General features: G+C 38.7%; 1 protein-coding gene across 1 annotated transcript in view; it reads right to left on the bottom strand.

The window, feature by feature from the left end:
* COG5 (component of oligomeric golgi complex 5) overlaps nt 1–20,088 on the bottom strand; it is a 194,938-nt gene that overhangs the window by 34,578 nt on the left and 140,272 nt on the right. The window contains exons 11-14 of the mRNA XM_052789451.1: nt 18,554–18,635; nt 16,388–16,592; nt 15,074–15,235; nt 10,528–10,627 (exon numbers count right to left, since the gene is read on the bottom strand). Coding sequence (XP_052645411.1) covers nt 10,528–10,627; nt 15,074–15,235; nt 16,388–16,592; nt 18,554–18,635 — 549 coding nt within the window. The remainder of the gene's footprint in view (nt 1–10,527; nt 10,628–15,073; nt 15,236–16,387; nt 16,593–18,553; nt 18,636–20,088) is intronic.

Below are 20,088 nucleotides of genomic sequence, written 5' to 3'. Positions count from 1 at the left end.
TCAGACAAATCTCATTGTTGGAATATGTCCTGAATAGTGATTCACCCGCAAATGAAAGCTCACAATTCAATATAACACCATCTAATATGAGACATGAATTAATTCTTATAAGATCACATAATAAAAAAGGCAATCACTTTATGTCATTACAATAAGAATTCATTATACTTTTTAATTCAAAACCATCACAGGCCTCATAAATTTGCTGGAGTTAAAATCTGGTGCCAAAATTCTAGTGCATGAACAGTATTTTCCCTTCACTGGAAGAATTTGATTCCAGAAATCTTTTCTCCCTCCCTCTCCACCCCGTTCTCCCCTACTTCATTGAATTATTCAGCTAGTTACATTTAGCTATGTCAGATAAGAGCATGGGTGGACAAAAAATGAACACAGATACCCCAAACCACACAGTTATGTCAGTAAACATCCTAACAGAGATGCAGCTCACATCCATCTTCCTGATACTATAGCATATTTCATTTGGGAAACTTGTATAAATTAAATGAGCAAAACAATGTTTTGGGTTGGTGTAAGGTACATTTCTCCTTAGGAATACATATGACTAAAGCCGACCCAACAAATGCTTTCCTCCATAAATGAGGTTTTAATTTTTTTCATTTCCCTAGAAGAAACCAGAATTATAGCCCTCCTAGATCAGTATCTTTTTTTCTTGCAACACATTATGGATATTTTTCATTGCCACTAGGCAGACAGGGGCACAATCAATAGAGAACTTGTTTAGTCCCACCTCTCTCTGCCTCTTCCTAGTCAACCACTAAGTATAGATCAAAAGGTTCAGAAAAAATTTCTATCTCCGTGTATACTCAGAGAAAACTAAGAACCGATCCTTCTCATCCAACTGTTTTATCATTGCAATTTTTAAACTTTTAAATCCTATCTTCCTTTGCATTTCTGCTTTTCTTAACAATTTCACTGATGGAGCCAAGACACTCCAATATAGTCTCCGGATCAGTTATAACACACTTAGCCTTTTAGATTCTGGACAAAAATACGCCATTCATATTGCTTATCATCTAAATAACCAACTGAAAACAGCTTATTTAAATCTTCATTCTCCTGATCAAGCATGATAGACACTTTTTCTTCTACAAATGACATTACGAAAATTCCTTGTAAAGATGCTGTCTCTTTCTCAGCTCGGAGCTTGAGATGAATTAATTGTTGTTTTTCTATTCCACCTGGCGTTCTAGCATTTTCTTTCCTCATTCTCTTTATTGCAACAAGGTTTATAAACCAAGGAGAAGCATTAATAAGTTTGAGATTGGTTTTAAACAGTCAAATATAAACTAAGATCAGAGCACATAAATTGTAATCTCAGGAAGAGAGATCCTGGAAGATTTGTGAAGCCATGGCATGAAAGAATTATGCTTTCAAAACTACATCACCAAAACCAAACAGCAGACTATTTTCTATCGACTATCATATATCAGATGCACCATAAACACACAAAGAAGGAAGTCATGAAAAAAATCAAGACTCATCTGCCACAACATCACAAAGATGATGAGATGGACGTGCAGAAAGTTGAGATCTATTTTAAACCTCAGTAATTACAAACTAGTTTTTAAACACACTCAAAGGAAAGGATCAGCTTTTTGCAGAAAATTTGAAAGACAAAAATAAATTTTCTAAAGTGGTGTGAGAAGAATATGGTCTGTTTTCTCACAGTCTGCCTCTTTAAACTCCAAAAATCTAGCAAATAATCTATTGCAACCCATTCTAAATGGCTAGCTAGTGGACCAGAGATACTTAATAGGGAAATACTAATTCTGAATATCTGCTCAAAGTGGAAAATTGAAAAGATCATTATGGGTACCTGCAAAAGATTAAGCCACCTGAGCAGCATTAAAGAACAGAACAGTAGCTGGGGATGTAAGTAAAGCAGAATTTGGAATCTTGCACCTGTAAATCACAAGTTCAAACATAAACTGGATTAAAGGATGATGAAAGATAAACTGCTTGTCTCAGTTTCAGTCCTAGTGGAAAGTGGGCATTTATTAAAATCTTCATAATGTGTATCACTGACTGACAATCTTATGTGAAGCCTCAGGAAGGAGACCTGTGATTGAAAAGGTCTGAGAGAAGATAAATTCATCTTTAAAAATTATTCCTATAGGGTAGAGACAGAGCACAATGGCAAGATAATGCACTGAGCCATACAAGTTTTGTGGGCAACACTAAAAATAATTTAAGAACAAGTGCAGCAGAGCTGACTTTCCATTATATATATTTTGATGCTAATCTTATGTAATGCATTTGGTGCTGATCAGCATTACAAAGATCAGTGCTCTAAAAATATCTGAACATGACAGATAGATAGATGCTCCTCAGCCTGTATCTCCATCCATTACATTCACTAAAAATAGAATATTAAATTACAGAAGGGGTTGGTTGCACTGGCATCCAAAAAGGTGTAATCTGAGTTGGCCCAAAGAAATATTTGGCTACCTGAAGAAAGTGTCGAACTCCTGAAAAGAGTTAATATCCAAGGTTTTCTTGCACCCATCCAGCAATATTTGGAGTTGCCAACTAGCCACAACGCCGAAGACAACTGTGCTCTTTTCAAGGACTAAAGCTCTGGTAGAAACACCAAATGCTATTTGAAAATAAGTCAAGTATGGCTGACAAGCATCACAGATAGAAAAACATGTTTAGGAAAGCATATCTTTTGAAGCTCTGGCAATCTAAGAAAATCTTAAGACCAAAAGGAATGTTAGTATAGAAGAAATCAGCATCTCCTAACTTTTGCCTTAGAGATTTATTTACCTCCTAAGTAAGAAAGTATGAATTCCAGATGCAAGAAAAAAATTACCCCAATCTGCCAGCATTTTAAGCTTCCTCTTGAACAGATTTTGCATGTCGCTCTCATTCAGTCTCATTCACATATTGGCTACACCCATAGCAATAAATTAAACAGTGCCAGGAAAGGTTCCTGGATCTGGCACATGATCATCTGTACCGCTAAACTGTTAGGACAGTCATTAGCAAGTTTTTGGCTGGGCCAACAACCACTTTCCCAAATAATCTCCAGCCACAGCTCAGGAGAGGCAATATTGCAGAGACTATCCCTGAAAAGGGTGCTGGCAGGCAGCCACGTGCTTGGGGAAGGGCAGCCCTTAGGAGCCCTGAGGCAGGCTGTCCTGCACCGGCTGGCCACAGTGCCCAGGAATGTTCCCAGACACCTTTCGCTGGCTAATATAGACATTACTGTTACATCCCATGTTGGAGACTAAGAGAGTTCACAGCTAGGATGGCAAATTAAGTCCTGAGTGTCAATCATAAACCTTTACTGACCTTGTACTATCAACTGAGAGAGGCAGACATTAACATAAACATCAGGGTGACAGTGTGGAGCAACTTAATACACAGTCTTTCTGCAGCAAAACCAGACACTTTTTGCTGATCCTTGAAGTAAGGCCAACACTAATCAGAACAAGTCTCGATGATACAAATTTGCCTTCAAACAGATGAGACTAAGCTCATTTACTTACTTCCATTTACTGTTCTGAGGACAGTTATATATTTTTCTTTCCACACCCGTACTCTGTTTCAAAAGCAAATCCAGACCATTTGGGGACAAGCAGTGAGTGATTGGGATATATCAGCGTTTGACTCTGAAGGAGGGGTTGAAACAACAATTGTTACATTTTTCTACTTCTTATGCTCTTTTTTGGTATTTACTTTCTTAAACAATAATGCACTTAAAAACATCTGCCATCAAGTACATGTTACTCATCATTATGACAGATATTACTTTACAATAACACAGTCCCAGTTACACTATTTAGGACCAGTTAATTGAAAAGCAGATCTCAGTAAACCCTCAGAATAAATAAAGTTTAGAAATAATGTATATTAGTTTTAATCATAGAATTTTTACGTCAGAGTCACTTTACATTTAAACATCAATCCAATTAAATATTCAGAATTGTTTTACATCATCTGAAATCCAGTTTCACCATTGTATTGAAAAACAATATCAGGCTAAATCAAAGCTTCCCAGTTACTTCCCAAGAACCTTCTTCTACTTGGCTGAGTACCCACATATTAGTGCTCATATTACTGCTCTAGTACTGTGCAACTGGAGCATGTTCTAAAACCATGTATAACATTACATAACTCAGATATTTACTTAAGCAAATGTAAATAAATCTCAATATACTACTGAGATCCAGGATAGTGAGAAAGAGGCTGCCTACTCTCTATCACAGATATCAGCTGATGCTGACTTTTCCCTCAGAACAACCCAGAATCTAAAAACCTCATTCACCAAAGCAAATCCATACAAATTTCTTTGTGTCCCAAGTGTACAGTGCTCCATTGCTTTGGGGATCAGAAGAGCAAGTTCTCTCTCATTTTGCCTTTTGGCGTGTCTGGTACCAGAGGTCTTCAATACGTGAATCAATTCCCTTTGAAGATATGGGACAACTGTTTGAACTTTGGTGCAGGGACTCTAATTTTTGAGGCACTTATGTCTTCTCTTTAATCATTAATCTCAGAATTCACTTCTATTACCAGGTCTTTAGCATTTTAACTTTGAAATATATAAAATAGACCAAGTGTCACCTTATGTTTTCTTAAGAAGGTTGGGGAAGAATTCTTCAAAATGCCAGGAAGGACTGCGCTCTCTGTACAGTGCTTAAAAATTTCCAAGTGGCTTATACTAGGCAAACCTGATGATCAGAAAATCCCACAGCCATTGCCCAGGGTAAAATCCTGATGAGAAGCCAAGCCTCTACCATGAGCTGTGGGCAAAGGATAGATAAGTAGCTCTCCCAGAGCACTGCCCACAGCCTGTATTTCGGGCCTCCACCTCATTCATCAACTTTTATAAGATGTATGACACAACTCCAACCACACTTAGTTAAGGGAATAAAAAAATGATTCAAATTCTCTATTTCCGTCCTCCTTCATTACACCCACTCTCCTTCTCCATCTTCTGAGTGCTTCCTCTTTATGATTGCTTACAAGTCTGACAGTGGGAAACATCTCCATTATATCATCTGCCTGCAGCATCTTGTCTGTTGGAAAGATCCTTTTTTTAGACAAACTTTTCTGAAACATATTACTCCATAAAATACAATATTCCATATTTAGGAACCTCTCCAATTATAGGCAATCACAACTCCCACTGATTTTAGCCTTATCTACCCTAACCTTAGGATAAATCTGCCTAGCGTAATATGGCCATGCAGATTCTTGCTTTGCCTGTACTTCAAGCAGACATGAACTTGCTCCAGTTGTGCTCCAGGCTGAATGAGAGGGTTGCGCTCAGCAAGGTGCCAAGGCTGAGCTGGTCACCCTGGCTTGGACTGGAGCTAAAATGTGTCCCACCATCTGAGAGCACAGCAGAGTGAGTTTGTGTTTGCCTAAATCGTGTAAGCATACCATTACATATCCACATACAAAAATGTTTTTTAAGATAGTTTGATCCACCAGAAGTTGCCAGCGTAATCACCCCCACCCACTCTGAAAAGCAAGTGGACAACCTGATTTTTACAATCCTGCTTCTGCAAATTACTCTTTGCTTGTTTATTGGCCAAAAGATACCAGGCCACTTTGTCTCTGATGCCTTATGGTGGGAGGAGGCAGCAAGACACAGCCTCCACAAGACAAGACAGGAAGGATTGCTGTGGGACTCTGATTGCAATTAATAAAGATAGTCTGACAGGATGACTGTAACTCTAGGGATGAAACTAGTAGAGGTCTCCGGGTTCAAAAAGTAGGAGAATCGCATCTTCTCTAAACAACTGCATTTTCACGTTCACAGCACAACACATTTCATCTATGTGCACTTGGTGGGTGTGTTAGTATATTTCAGTCCACCCACATGCCAAGCTGAACAGAAATAGCACAAAAGTAAGAGAACATACAGTACTTACATTTCTACTCACAATATATGAGGTAACTGAAATCATCACTCTAAAAACAGAAAGAATGCAACAAAAACCTCAACAATAAATATTGTTTGAAATAGTCCTGTGCTGGGAAGGGAATAGACTAGATAGCAAAATAGGGCTCTTCCATCTTCAACCTCTATAAGGACAATGGATCTTGCAATTTATTTTTCTGCTTGTTGGCAAAAGTACACATCTTGTCAACTTTCAGAGCTTTTAACCCTCAATGTTTCATGACTCCTCTCCGCAAGACATCCAGTTCTAAGTATCAGCAAGAGAAATAGCTCTATCAACAGGCAAACCAAAACATTGTGATTGCAAAGTTGCAACGAAGAGATTTTTAATTATGAGAGAAATCACAACATTTCAAGTACATTTAAAATTCAGCTCAGTAAATGACAAAATTACAGGTAATCAACTGGCGAAATACAGTTTTGTATCACTTCTAATCAACAGGTGACTATCATTTTCATTTTTATATACATAAATGAGAATCTGATTTAAAGTAGCATATGAACAGAATCAAACATGAATTCAAAATACTTCTGCAATCAACCAGGCATCTCTTCCAAAAATGGACAGCCAAAATCTGTTCACTTCTTATTAAGGAAGATTACTGCAGAGTATTACCCTAGAGCAGTGGTCTTCAAAGTGGGGTGCATGCACCACAGGTGTTATGGAAGACAATCCATTGGGGTGCAGAAAGAAAATATGAGAACTTCAATAGTATATGTATGTAATTTACAAATAAGGAAGTATATATATAATGGGGGTGCATGCTCAAAAAGTTTTTACTGATAGGGATGCATGACCACAAAAGTATAGAGACCACTGCCCTAGAGGATCCTGCCATGTAATTATTGCTGCCATGTCAGAGGCATCTAATGAAGATGCTGGTGAGATATAAGCTCTCTTTTACACCTCTTCCCAACTATCAGTTATACAAGTGGGTAAAAATTTCTCTAGAAGGCAGATTTGTGAGCTCCTATCTTCTGTCAAGCAGCATGGATTCCCCCAAAAACTCCAAATTACTCAACTTTTTCTTTGTTTTCAGGAAATGCAACTTACTGGTTTCTCATTAATCTCTTCCCTCCACTGTACTTATTGTTAGCATTTGATGGAAGAGCTGATTTTCCTTATGCGGCCAGTTAAACAAGAGCACAACATGTTATATGTGTCAATCAAGATGGGTAACTTCAGGTATTTGCAAATGGGAATGGATGACCTCTGGAAAACTCTTAAATCAAGGAGAAAAGTTAGTGTTCTTTTTCATCTGGGCTACCTCACTTGCATGAAAACGTGGTTAGTGAACAAAACCTGGCTCAATAAGCAGCCATTATGTTACAAAGAAGCAATGGATTACAGTGTGCAAACACAGAAGAGAAAAATTTTGCTCCTATCCCAAACATGATGATCAGATTTGTTAATCTCTCTTCCAATCTGGAATGAGAAGGATGTAGAAATGGTGACTAAATGGAAATCTCACGGTGTCTGTAATCGTTATGAAGTTGTTTGGGCTGCCTATTTTGGAGAAAATGTGAATAAGAAGAGACAAACCAATAACGGCACAGAGAAAATATACCAAGCACCCTTCCTCAGCATCACCTAACAAAACACAGGAAGGGTGGTGAAGTTGAAAGGTAATATTCTTAAATTAACAGAAATATTTTTTTTAATTTAGTGCAATGTATAATTATCCCTTCAAACTCTGTATAGTAAGAATATCTGCAATTATACTGATTGAAATTAGGACAATAATTCTGAACGCTTCATGGCATACACCAACCACATCAAGCATCAGCAAGGCGTTAGCTAAAGATTCTCCCAACAGCAGAATGTATCTACCTACTGCTCACAGAGGATTATTTATATCTTCTCTGAAATCATTTGAACTGGTTAATACAAGAATAGGTCTCAGGCACAGCAACAGCTAGTTCTTGGTGCGGAGAAAGCTGAAAACCAAAAGCCAGCAGTGTACAAAGTCACAAGTAACACAAACAAATGTTTTGGATTCACAGGAAGAGGCCATTTTTTCTTACTTGTTTTTGTTGTAGTACTATATGTACAAATTGCTAGCTGCTGCTTTTACTCAAAGTTAAAGTCTTTGAGTCTTAAATAACATTTTTCTTGTTATTTGTCCTATATAAAGCTAACTGGAGAAACAGTGATGAAATCTTAGTGAATTACAATTCCTTTTTTTGTGAATAAATAAAACCCCTGACATCAGAATGTCTGAACATTCTTAGGATTGCATATTTCACTTTTTCACCATTCAAATCTACCTGCAATATTACAACAACATTAAAAAAAAAAAATTCTAATGACTCTTAAAAGCCCTCCCCAACCTTCCTTCACTGAGAATACTGAGATTCTTCTGTTTACTTTTAATTTGGAAGAGAACTCAATTGTGAATTCCTCCAGGAAATTAAATTTCCATCTTTAGCACTGCTCTACTACAGCTATCAGAAATGAAGCATCTGAGCGGAAATGTTACATGGTCACCCTTCTCAGCTTTAGAAAGCTATCATTGGAGGCTGGATTGCAAGACTGAATGAAGATTGCATTCTTGGCTACACCACTAAAACATAATGAAACAGTGCTGTCTGACATAGCTCCTGTTCTACACATGGTACACATTTCAGGCTCAATCTGTCTGCTCAAAAATAGGTACAAAAAAAAGAGTTAAGATGTTCTAGACTATATCCACAGGGCTGGCAAGCATGGCACAGGACAAATGGGAGAGCCATGCCCTTCTGGAGAGGCAGCTGGAGGCTAAGTATGATATTTTAGCACTTTAAAGATGGCACTATCCACCTATACCTTGAGCAACTGTTTTGAGCCCTTCCAGTTTTTAATTTTGTAACATGTGTATCAGTAAGGAAAGAAAAAAAAAGTAAAAAAAAATGTAGCTGTGCGATATGTAGTTGATATTGTTTTACAATTTGCAGGTATATTCTTGAAGGACATTCATGTTCTTTCTGCCAGTTTGACTAATCCTGTCACTTAGTTTTTCAAAGTTTCAGGTTTTATTTTCTGTTGTCAAATTCAAGAAGTTCAAGGGCTCAGACTCCCTCTTTACTCCTACATTCTTTTAGTTTAAGGTCAGTTAATACAAAGCCTCAAATCATATACTTGTCAGCTGATTTCTACACATCCTTTTTTTCAGGGTTTCTTAAGAATTTGCCAGCTGGCTGATCACAAAATGAGGTACACTTTCGAACAAGCCACTGGCCAGATACAAACTCTAACAGAGATCATGAGCACAACAGACCTGGTGCTTTCAGTTACAGCTGATATGTCTTTTTTTTTTTCCAGTTGAATGCCACTATTTGATGCCGCACTCCGTGACAAATAGAGACACAAGTGTAATATTTTTTACTCATGATGACTCTCGCAACCTACTAAAAATCCTGATTTCTTTCATGAGAAAATTTCAGTCTGAAATTAGGAAGCCATGATTCTGTGTCTTTAAAGGAAGACCCAACTTAAGCACTATGCTCTAAATATATAGCAAAATAATGTAAACACATATTTTTATTTTAAAATTTTAAATATTCTTTATAGCCTCCATGACTGCTTCACCTACATTCCTCTTCCTTACACTAGTTTGCAAACTTCCAATACAATTCATCCAACAGACAGGGTAAACAAGGTATGTATTACTGAATTTCTATTTTTTTTAAATCTATTCAGAGACAGCAGGTGTCTAAAAGGTAAACAGAATCCATACTAACTTAATTGCTGCAATGTTTTGTAGCCAATTGTTACAAAAAATTGTCAGCAAGTATCTCTCTTTAAATGAACCATATTGTAAATAAATGTCACCAGAGTCTGAATTTGCTTTCAAAATTAGTGTTAAGTGAGAATCTTGTTTACAAATACAAGTAGTTAGTCATTTCTTGTGGGTCTGTGTATTGCAAAAATTAATTTTCATCTCTTCATAAGAAAAATATTAAAATTTCAGCAACAGACTTCACAACAAAATTGTTGATCTTAAATATTGTTTTTTCATATGATGACAACATCATTCACTGTACTATCCATTGGCTTTTTGGGGATCCTTACCCAAAGGATAAGGCTTTGGGGATCCTTCCTCTATTCAGTTTAACACTAGATAACAGTGCAGAGCAAATGACTGGAAGCATTTGACAAATGCAAACAAATCAAGGGTCAGTTAAATATACGGCAAATAATAAAAATATGGAAAAAATGTGCAAATTTTGATGCAAATAGTGAAAAAATATATTCTAATAGTCCAGATTTTAATGCCATAAAGATGATGTATCATGTAACTGATGGAATATCAAATGTTGGTAAATATTAAACTGAACTGAATTGTCTTAATTTTACTTAACGACAACTACAATTTTGGTTTTTTTAAATTAATATGGCAAATTCCGTTTGGAGTTATACATACAAATTTTACTGCTATCAATAGACTGTGTTTATCCGAAGGCAGAATTTAACTGAAAATGTTTCCAAATACAATGGAAAGCCAATTCGAAGGTTTTGTCTGTCTAGATTGCTATACTGTTATGTTGTAAATCTACAAAAACCAGAACATTGTACACAGTAAAACATAATTTTTTAGAAATTTAAAATTACTTACAAGCTGCTCAGACTTTACACTGTAGAGCTGAATGGTCTTGGCCACATTTTTTGCCACAGCTAAACTCAGGTCCGGATCAACAGCAGCCACATTTAGCTCACTGGAAGCGAAGATTACAAATCTTAATTAACAACTAAACAGTGCTGTATTTAATTGATAAAGAATTAACTATGAATACGTAGTTATGTGGCACAGAATCATCATAGAATCATAGAATGGTTTGGGTTGGAAGGGACCTTAAAGATCATCTAGTTCCAACCCCCCTGCCATGGGCAGGGACACCTTCCACTAGACCAGGTTGCTCAAAGCCCCATCCAACCTGGTCTTGAACACTTCCAGGGATGGGGCATCCACAACCTCTCCGGGCAACCTCTTCCAGTGCCTCACCACCCTCACAGTGAAGAACTTCTTCCTTACATCTAAATCTAAATCTACCCTCTTTCACTTTAAAGCCATTACCCCTTGTCCTATCACTTCAGGCCCTTGTAAAAAGTCCCTCTCCAGCTTTCTTGTAGGCCCCCTTTAGGTACTGGAAGGCTGCTAGAAGGTCTCCCCGGAGCCTTCTCTTCTCCAGGCTGAACAATCCCAACTCTCTCAGCCTGTCTTCATAAGAGAGGTGCTCCAGCCCTCTGATCATCTTCGTGGCGCTCCTCTGGACTCGCTCCAACAGGTCCATGTCTTTCTTATGTTGGGGGTCCCAGAGCTGAACGCAGTACTCCAGGTGGGGTCTCACCAGAGCAAAGTAGAAGGGGAAAATCACCTCCCTCAACCTACTGGTCACAGTTCTTTTGATGCAGGCCAGGATACGGTTGGCTTTCTGGGCTGCAAATGCACATTGCCAGCTCATGTCCAGCTTTTCATCCACCAGTATCCCCAAGTCCTTCTCCTCAGGGCTGCTCTCAATCCATTCTCTGCCCAGCCTGTATTTGTACTTGGGATTGCCCCGACCCATATGCACGACCTTGCATTTGGCCTTGTTGAACTTCATGAGGTTCACACAGGCCCACCTCTCAAGCCTGTCAAGGTCCCTCTTGGCATCCCCTCCCTCCAGCGCATTGACCGCACCACACAGCTTGGTGTCATCAGCAAACCTGCTGAGGGTGCACGCAATCCCACTGTCCATGTCGCCAACAAAGATGTTAAACAGCGCCAGTCCCAAAACCGGCCCCTGAGGAATGCCACTCATCACTGGTCTCCACTTGGACATCGAGCCATTGACCGCAACTCTTTGAATGTGACCATCCAGCCAATTCCTTATCCAGGAAGTGGTCCATCCGTCAAATCCATGTCTCTCCAATTTAGAGACAAGGATGTTATGTGGGACAGTGTCAAATGCTTTGCACAAGTCCAGGCAGATGATGTCAGTTGCTCTTCCCCTATCCACCAACACTGTAACCCCATTGTAGAGGGCCACCAAATTTGTCAGGCACGATCTGCCCTTAGTGAAGTCATGCTGGCTGTCACCAATCACCTCCCTATTTTCCATGTGCCTTAGCATGTCAATTTAGAGAGAGTAACACATACAACCAAGTCTTTCTAAGCACCATAATTCAGTTTACAATTTAACAACTCATTTGGGAATTTTATGTGCAGTGCTCCTATTCTAGTAAAAATGAGCAAAGTTTAGGAATGACACTTCAGTATGAAATCACTATTAGTAAGCCATTCAAAAATATTGACTGCAATTAACTACATTCAAGCTTGGCAGCAGCCTTCAAACATTACAGGTGAATACACAGTCATTCAACTCTGGAATTACATGAGCTTTGCAGAAATACCCAGGGGATGCCTTAGCTTGACACAACTAATAAGCTATGTTTTAGGCAATCCTTTATAGTAACAGAAGCCCCAAAGGAATAACAGGGAACAAATGGAAGAAGGAAAAGACTTCTAAATCACTTCCAGTATTTCTTGTTCATGGAACCCCCCAGATCTGCATTGGTTGGGGCTGCATTCATAAATGCTCTACAGAAAACAGACAAGCACAAGGACCATCATTTTGCTAGTGATGAGATTAACTTCTCCCAAGAACTGGAGAGACACTAGGCACCCTGACATAGGAATAACCTTCTCTGAGAACTCTGCAGGGCCCCAAACATCATTAGCTAAAGGTCACTCCGGAAAATTCAGCTGAAATGTCATAATTTTCATGTCATTCTCCCTTCTCCTCTGCAAGGAGCAAAATAACATCAATAACCACACCGATAGGCATGTTCTGAGCATCTGCAACTCCCAGTCACAAGTAGAGTGTCAGTATTTAATATTACACACACACACTCACATACACATACTGTGAATACTGCCCATCATTTTCAGACTGTATTAAACAGAGTAGTCGTTACCAAAACCTCATGAGGCAAAATACACCATTGGTAATTTAAGCATCTCATTTTACAAATTCTACCTGGAATAGCTGTCTTTATCTATTATCTTGCTGTTTCACTCTAACAGAATATTTACATCAGGTATTATCACTTGCAGCCAAGCAACTATCATCCTCCGTTTGACACAGTCAGAATAGTTAAGATATCAGACATTTACAATATGTGTGAAGTTTCTCCTCCTGATGTTTTATAAACTTAAACAGTAAAACTTTAATTAAAATTTCAGTTATTCCAGAAAAACAAAATACAGAAAATAAATACTAAAATTTATAATAAATTATAATGTATTGGTTTTGTGTGGCAAGGTTTTGGTAGCGGGGGGATTACAGGGGTGGCTTCTGTAAGAAGCTGCTGGAAGCTTCCCCTGTGTTCGAGAGAGCCCATACCAGCCGGCTCTAAGACGGACCTGCCGCCAGCCAAGGCCGAGCCAATCAGCGATAGTGGTAACGCCTCTGTGATAACATTTTTAAGAAGGAAAAAACAAAAGTTGCGGGACGCAGAGAATTCGGCAGCTGGAGAGCAGAGTGAGAACATGTAAGAGAAACAACCCTGCGGACACCAAGGTCAGTGAAGAAGGAGGGGGAGGAGATGCTCCAGGCGCCGGAGCAGAGATTCCCCTGCAGCCCGCGGGGAAGACCATGGTGAGGCAGGCTGTCCCCCTGCAGTCCATGGAGGTCCACGGTGGAGCAGATATCCACCTGCAGCCCGGGGAGGACCCCACGCCAGAGCAGGTGGGTTCCCGAAGGAGGCTGTGACCTCGTGGGAACCCCGCGCTGGAGCAGGCTCCTGGCAGGACCTGCAGATCTGTGGAGAGAGGAGCCCACGGAGCAGGTTTTCTGGCAGGACTTGTGACCCCGTGGGGGGCACACGCTGGAGCAGTCTGTGCCTGAAGGACTGCACCCCGTGGAAAGGACCCATGCTGGAGCAGTTCGTGAAGAACTGCAGCCCGTGGGAAGGACCCACGTTGGAGAAGTTCATGGAGGACTGTCTCCCGTGGGTGGGACCCCACGCTGGAGCAGGGGAAGAGTGTGATGAGTCCTCCCCCTGAGGAGGATGAAGCAGCAGAAAATAACATGTGATGAACTGACCGTAAACCCCATCCCTGTCCCCCTGTGCTGCTGGGGGGTTGGTAGAGAATCTGGGAGTGAAGTTGTGCCCGGGAAGAAGGGAGGGGTGGAGGGAGGGTGTTCTGAGATTTGGTTTTATTTCTCATTACCCTACTCTGGTTGATTTGTAATAAATAGAGTTAATTTTCCCCAAACTGAGTCTGTTTTGCCCGTGACGGTAATTGGTGAGTGATCTCTCCTATCCTTATCTCGACCCACAAGCTCTTTGTTATATTTTCTCTCCCCTGTCCAGCTGAGAAGGAGGGGGAGTGATAGAACGGCTCTGGTGGGCACCTGGTGTCCAGCCAGGGTTAACCCATCACATATAAATAAAAATAATGAGGTGATTATCCTGCTGTATTCAGCATTAGTGCGGCCTCACCTTGAGTACTGTGTGCAGTTCTGGGACCCCCAAACAATTTAAGAAGGTTGTTAAGGTACTCGAATGTGTCCAGAGGAGGGCAACAAAGCTCGTTAAAGGGCTGGAAGGAATGTCCTGTGAGTAGCAGCTAAGGACTTTGGCTTGTCTAGTTTGGAGAAAAGGAGACAGAAGGGAGCTGCTCTCCACAGCTTCCTGAGGTGGGGAAGTGGTGAAGGAGGTGTTGAGCTCTTCTCCCTGGTATCCAGTGATAGGATGCATGGCAGTGGTTCAAAGCCATGTTAGGGGAGGTTTAGAGTGGATGTTAGAAAGCATTTCTTTAGCAAGAGGGTGGTCATACAGTGGAACAGGCTTCCTAGCGAGGTGGTCAACGTCCCATGCCTGTGAGTGTTTAAGAGGCATTTGGACAATCCCCTAAATAACATGCTTTAACTTTTGGTCAGGCAGAATTTTTTCATTGGTCAGGCAGTTGGACTAGATGATCATAGTAGGTCCCTTCCAACTGAAATATTCCATTCCATTCCATTCCAAATCCTGACTTAATTTTTACACTAACAAGTTTTATAACTAAAGAGTAATCAACCTTTTACTGCTAAGGAAGTCTCAGTTCTAAAATTGCAACTTATGAGGAAAAACATGTCGAAGATTACATTTTGCAATGTATTATATGTGCATACCTGGCTATAGTTTTAATGATGCTGTCAAGCTCATCAGAAGAAGGAGGATTCCGACCTCCAGGAGGGAAGACAAGATTGATGGGGTCAAAGAGTCGAGATAAGGATTTTGACAAATAAGCAGCTTCATATTGTTGCAGTGAATCTTTCAAGGCCTTCTCTGGACTGTGGGTATAAGACAAAATTACTACATTTTAAATTAAAATACACAATAGCATTGAACCTTTCCAGACCATACAAACTTCACAGTAATGAACCTGCTTTTTCTTCTTCTCTTTAAACATATGCACTTGGAAAGATTTTAATAGTGTATAACATCTTGCTTTTCACTTGAACCAAGTAACTAGTCAAGGAGCTATTCTGTGTAGTTTAATACAGTTCTCGGCACTTTCTGTAAGACCGGTGTGGAATCCCTAACTCAAGGTGTTCTTGAAACAAACAGCGCTAAAAACATCTGCAAAATATCAGCAAGATATCCAGAACTGCAATGAAAGACCTTTTTATATTCACATATTTCATTAGCAGATAGCTTGTTGTACTCAATGGTACATTAAAAAAAAAAAAAATTATCTCCTGGTATATGTATGCATATAGAAAGCTTCAAATAGACAGACTTGCCTTAAATTTACCTTTAATAAGCTTCAGTCTTTAGTATTTCTATTTGTGAAAATGAGTAGGCAGTAGCTCTCAAACATTTTACCTCATTGTCAGAAGTTTGGTGAACTTTTTACTTTGCTTCCATTGAAGTCAATACGTGTCCCACTGACTGCTCAGGAACATATTTAAGCCAATACAAATCTCACATAAAATATTCATTCTATCTTACATAAGTCTAGAAGTCCTAATAGACTTGATGAGCCTGTTTCAGTTTGGTCTTTCTGATATCTGCCACTCAGATCATGTCTATTCTACTTATGTATAAACATAAAAACTATGAATCATAACAAACTGAACATTTGTCACACTCCAATGATTGCAATATCATTAAGAGAAAGCTACTGCTGTAATCACAACACATACAAAACTGAATTTTCATCATTCTGCTTTTTTTTCACCCAGAGAGACAAAAAGATAAAACTAGTTCCAAAGTCAGGGACTTTGTGAAAGAGAAGACAATCCAACACTGTTAATTATATAACCTAATGAAAATCCTAAAGGTCTAAAGTAGTATTAAAGCAATAACTCCAAGAGGAAAAAAAAGCCTTTAAAATTTTCCCGCTCTGACAATTTGAATAACACTAAGTTCTTAAAAATACCCTCTTTTCTTGCAGGGTGCAAAGCTTTACATTTTATTGCCTTAGAGTTCATAATACATACTCATAATCTTGGTTTTTTTGCATGAATATGTCCTGTGTATCTTCTTCCATTTGTTGTAGTTCAGCAAAGAGATCAGTAGTTCCACTTGTGTTAAAATTCCTCTGAATATTTTGACTATATTGTTGCAGGCGCTTCCACAAGTCATTATAAAGCCTCAGTAATTTAGGGTATTCTCCTTCAAAAGCTTGTTTCAAAAACATAGATGCTGCAAAATAAAGCAGTAAGCAATATGCGTTGCTAAGTTCAAACTAATTTTTTGATTCATATAAACAACCTGTAACCTTGCATTTATATTAATGAACGATAAACAATGTTATCCTATCTTTAATATTAATAATGTAATATTTTAATTAATTTCAAACTGGCATGAGCTATCACATTAAATGCAGTTGACAAAGGTATGTATGTAAAGCACCAGCATAAAATCCACAACTGGAAGACTGGACATGGAAAACTTACTTTATATAATAAAGATATTAATCCTGGTTGTGAAATGTTCGGTATCAAAATTATTACTATTATCATTCCTTTAAGGCTAAAGTGTGATTAGAACTCTCTAAATCTAGAGATTTTCTAACAATAGCTTGATGGTGGAGAAGTGTGGGGCTGTGCAACTTTGACGATACCCATTTAAAACAGACAAAGATAACTTCTGTGAGCCAAAGTCTTAAGAAATACGATGAGGGAAGCATATGCTTTTACACACACTTCTTAAAACAAGGTACCTAAAATGCAATTCCTAAACTTCTCAAATAAAGAATGACAAAGCCAGCAGAAAAATGAGCATTACTTTCAGCCTTGAAAGGCTTGCCACAAGTAACCGGAAATGAAACAAATGTACAACTGTTTTAGCAACTGATGTTAATCTTGATCTAACATCACTCATATTTTATGGATTTCCCATTACATTAGGAGATTAACACTGTTCCATTCATTCGTAGGTTTTTCAGGTTCCAGACATCTGCCCCATTTCACCCAGCCTATCCTTTCAACTCAAATACGTCCTAATTTTTTATGCTGGAGGATTCACATTTATTATCAAACACAGAGATATTTTAGGTCACAAAGCTATGTTTATAAAGACTGACAAAACGTAAGAGTTCCCTTTCTTCTGAAATGTTGATTGATCTTATTAACTGATGTCACAATTTTACAATCTTAAAACCGAGTGCTGAAAACAGGTAGCACATGTTTGGTTTGAACATATGAGATGCCTGGTATGTAGATACTGCTGTTAAAGTAATGCGTAAGGCAAACAGTAAAACTAATATGTTTTAACACAAGATGAATACATTTTCTTCTGGGATCATCTAGTTACATAGCAACCACTGAACATGAATCAACCAGCTAGTTCCTCAAAATTATATATACTGCTATAATGCCTGACAGGACCAAATTTTGAAGGGCCAATGCAATACCTGAGTTCACAAAGAAAAATACAAATCTTATGCACTTTATCTGTATGTGCAAAAGATTAACTTTATACACTGTGTACAAACATGAAAGATATATTTATGAAAGCACCAAACTCACCTATGATCCAATTGCATGCTGCATTAGCATGTACTGGTAATAGTACTGTCTTATGTTTATACATGTTTTTTTATTTAATATTCCTTGATTGTATCTGCTATTTATGTATTACATATGTACAGAATATTGTGTATAGTCAGAACACCAGCCATTTATCTATATTTAGACAAGACACAATTTTGAAGAAACTCGACTCCTATTTATAAAAGTATCCAAAAATGGCTAAAATCAGATTTTTACAACTAATCAGTGTTTAACAAGAAAAGACTGTAAGAACTGCTCTTTAAAATCAAATTACTATTTTTAAATTTGGCAAACCCATTTGCTTTGGAAAGTATAATGTACCATTCCAAACATTTTTACCTCCACATACAGTTGCAAAAGTATGTTTTTGTTATTAGATAATGACTACTTACTGAAGCAGAAAATATTTCTTTCTGAAAATTCAACCATAGTTTAGGAGGATCAACCTGTTTGGTTACAAAACCAAGAAGTTTTTAATTCACAGACCCCACACTGAGTGAACCGCTGCCATAGTTCTAGTAGAGGAGATAATGAGCAAAGGGCTTACTGAAATGAGAGATTCAAAATAACTATAGAACACATTACAAATCATTTATACTGAATACTTACAGTCTGTTGCTGACTGAAACTGAGAGGAAAGTGTCTGAGTTACTGCAGTCCAAAACTTGTACAAAATATCAGACTGGCGATCCTGATAGCAAGGGACAAAAGAAATACAAGTTTCAAAACACTCTTTTCAAAGATTCTTAAACAAGGCAAATGCTTCCAGTCAAAGCTGTTCTACCATCACTGAGAATAAAACTAAGTAAAAGAATTCTGAGAGGTTTTCCTCAAGTTTAAAGCTCGGAAAAAATGTTGAGGAATACAAAAATAAAAGCTTCAGTCTTCTCTCAAATGGAATATTTTCCTTCAAGCCTGAGAGAAATGCTCCCAGCTCTCTAGGTGCATGAGTGTAAACTGAAGCAGCACACCTCAGGAGCTGTGCTAGAAAATCTCTTTGCATTGCAGTGACCTTCTCATTCCGCAGGCGTTCTCATGCTGGCTATATCCCAGCAATTATTGTCACTGCCATTACAACACGCTTGCAAACACTGACCAGGGACCAAAAGCAGTGCATGCTGCTCTGCTTCCCACAGAACAGTTTCTTGTTTCTAAAAACATAAACCACATGAAAATACAGTGAACCTCACAGTTGACTCTTCACCACCTTATGTCAACAGGGCTTGCTGTCAGAAGTGGAAACAAGGTAGGATATTCTTGCAAAAAAGACATACAAGAAATGGCAGGCTGTTTCCTTACTCCCCCCAACATCTTGCACTTATGCTCAAGCATTAAAGCATGATTTTGTTTTCTCTCTTTTGCTTTCTTCCTGTCTGTGTGTTTGAGGTAGAAAAAAATTACAGGAGATGACAGTGGGTATCCTGTCCTGCCCACTAGTTAAATACTTGGAAGGCTGTCCAGTGTTTTTATGGGAAGGGGAAGCTGACTCTGGACAGAATGGTTTTCTTCATTGCATGGTATAGATGGAATGTATTGACCCTACTGTATAAATGAACCAGTTTGAAATCACTATAGTAATGATAATCAGCAAAAAGTGCTCAGAATGAAAAAGTGAAACAGCCAGCAGTGATGACAAATGTCAGCAATTCTAAGGATCTTATGCCGACACTTGGCTGTTTCTATCCCAAGTTACTCTGAAACATCCAAGGTTTTAAATCAAAGTACAACATTCACAGCTAAAGATGGGTTTAAGCAAAGGGCTCAACACTGAAATCACTATCAAAGAGGGATGCATTTTCTCAGCTTTCCTTTTGGCGCTGCCAGTGACTTTGCTATGAGAAAAATGAAAAAAACCCAACCAACCAACCCTAGTTCTTGTTAATAACACAAGCCCTTTTAAAGTGTCAGTTCAACTTCTGCACTGCCCAGCACCACAAAAAGGAGGAGATTAGCTATCAAATATAAAAGTCCAGCTACTCCAAACTGAATTACTACTTAAGATGACAAAGGAAGAAAGAATGCACTCTATTCACTTGCATTGGCAATAACATGCAAAGCAATGAAGGTGTTTAGAATGTCATCCATTAACAGGATCCACTGCATCCCACTTGAAGATCTGGCCATTGAAAGACTGCAAGTTCAAG

This window comes from Harpia harpyja, chromosome 6 (genome assembly GCF_026419915.1).
Source record: "Harpia harpyja isolate bHarHar1 chromosome 6, bHarHar1 primary haplotype, whole genome shotgun sequence".
NCBI lineage: Eukaryota > Metazoa > Chordata > Aves > Accipitriformes > Accipitridae > Harpia > Harpia harpyja.
This window is presented reverse-complemented; position numbering and strand designations above follow the sequence as displayed.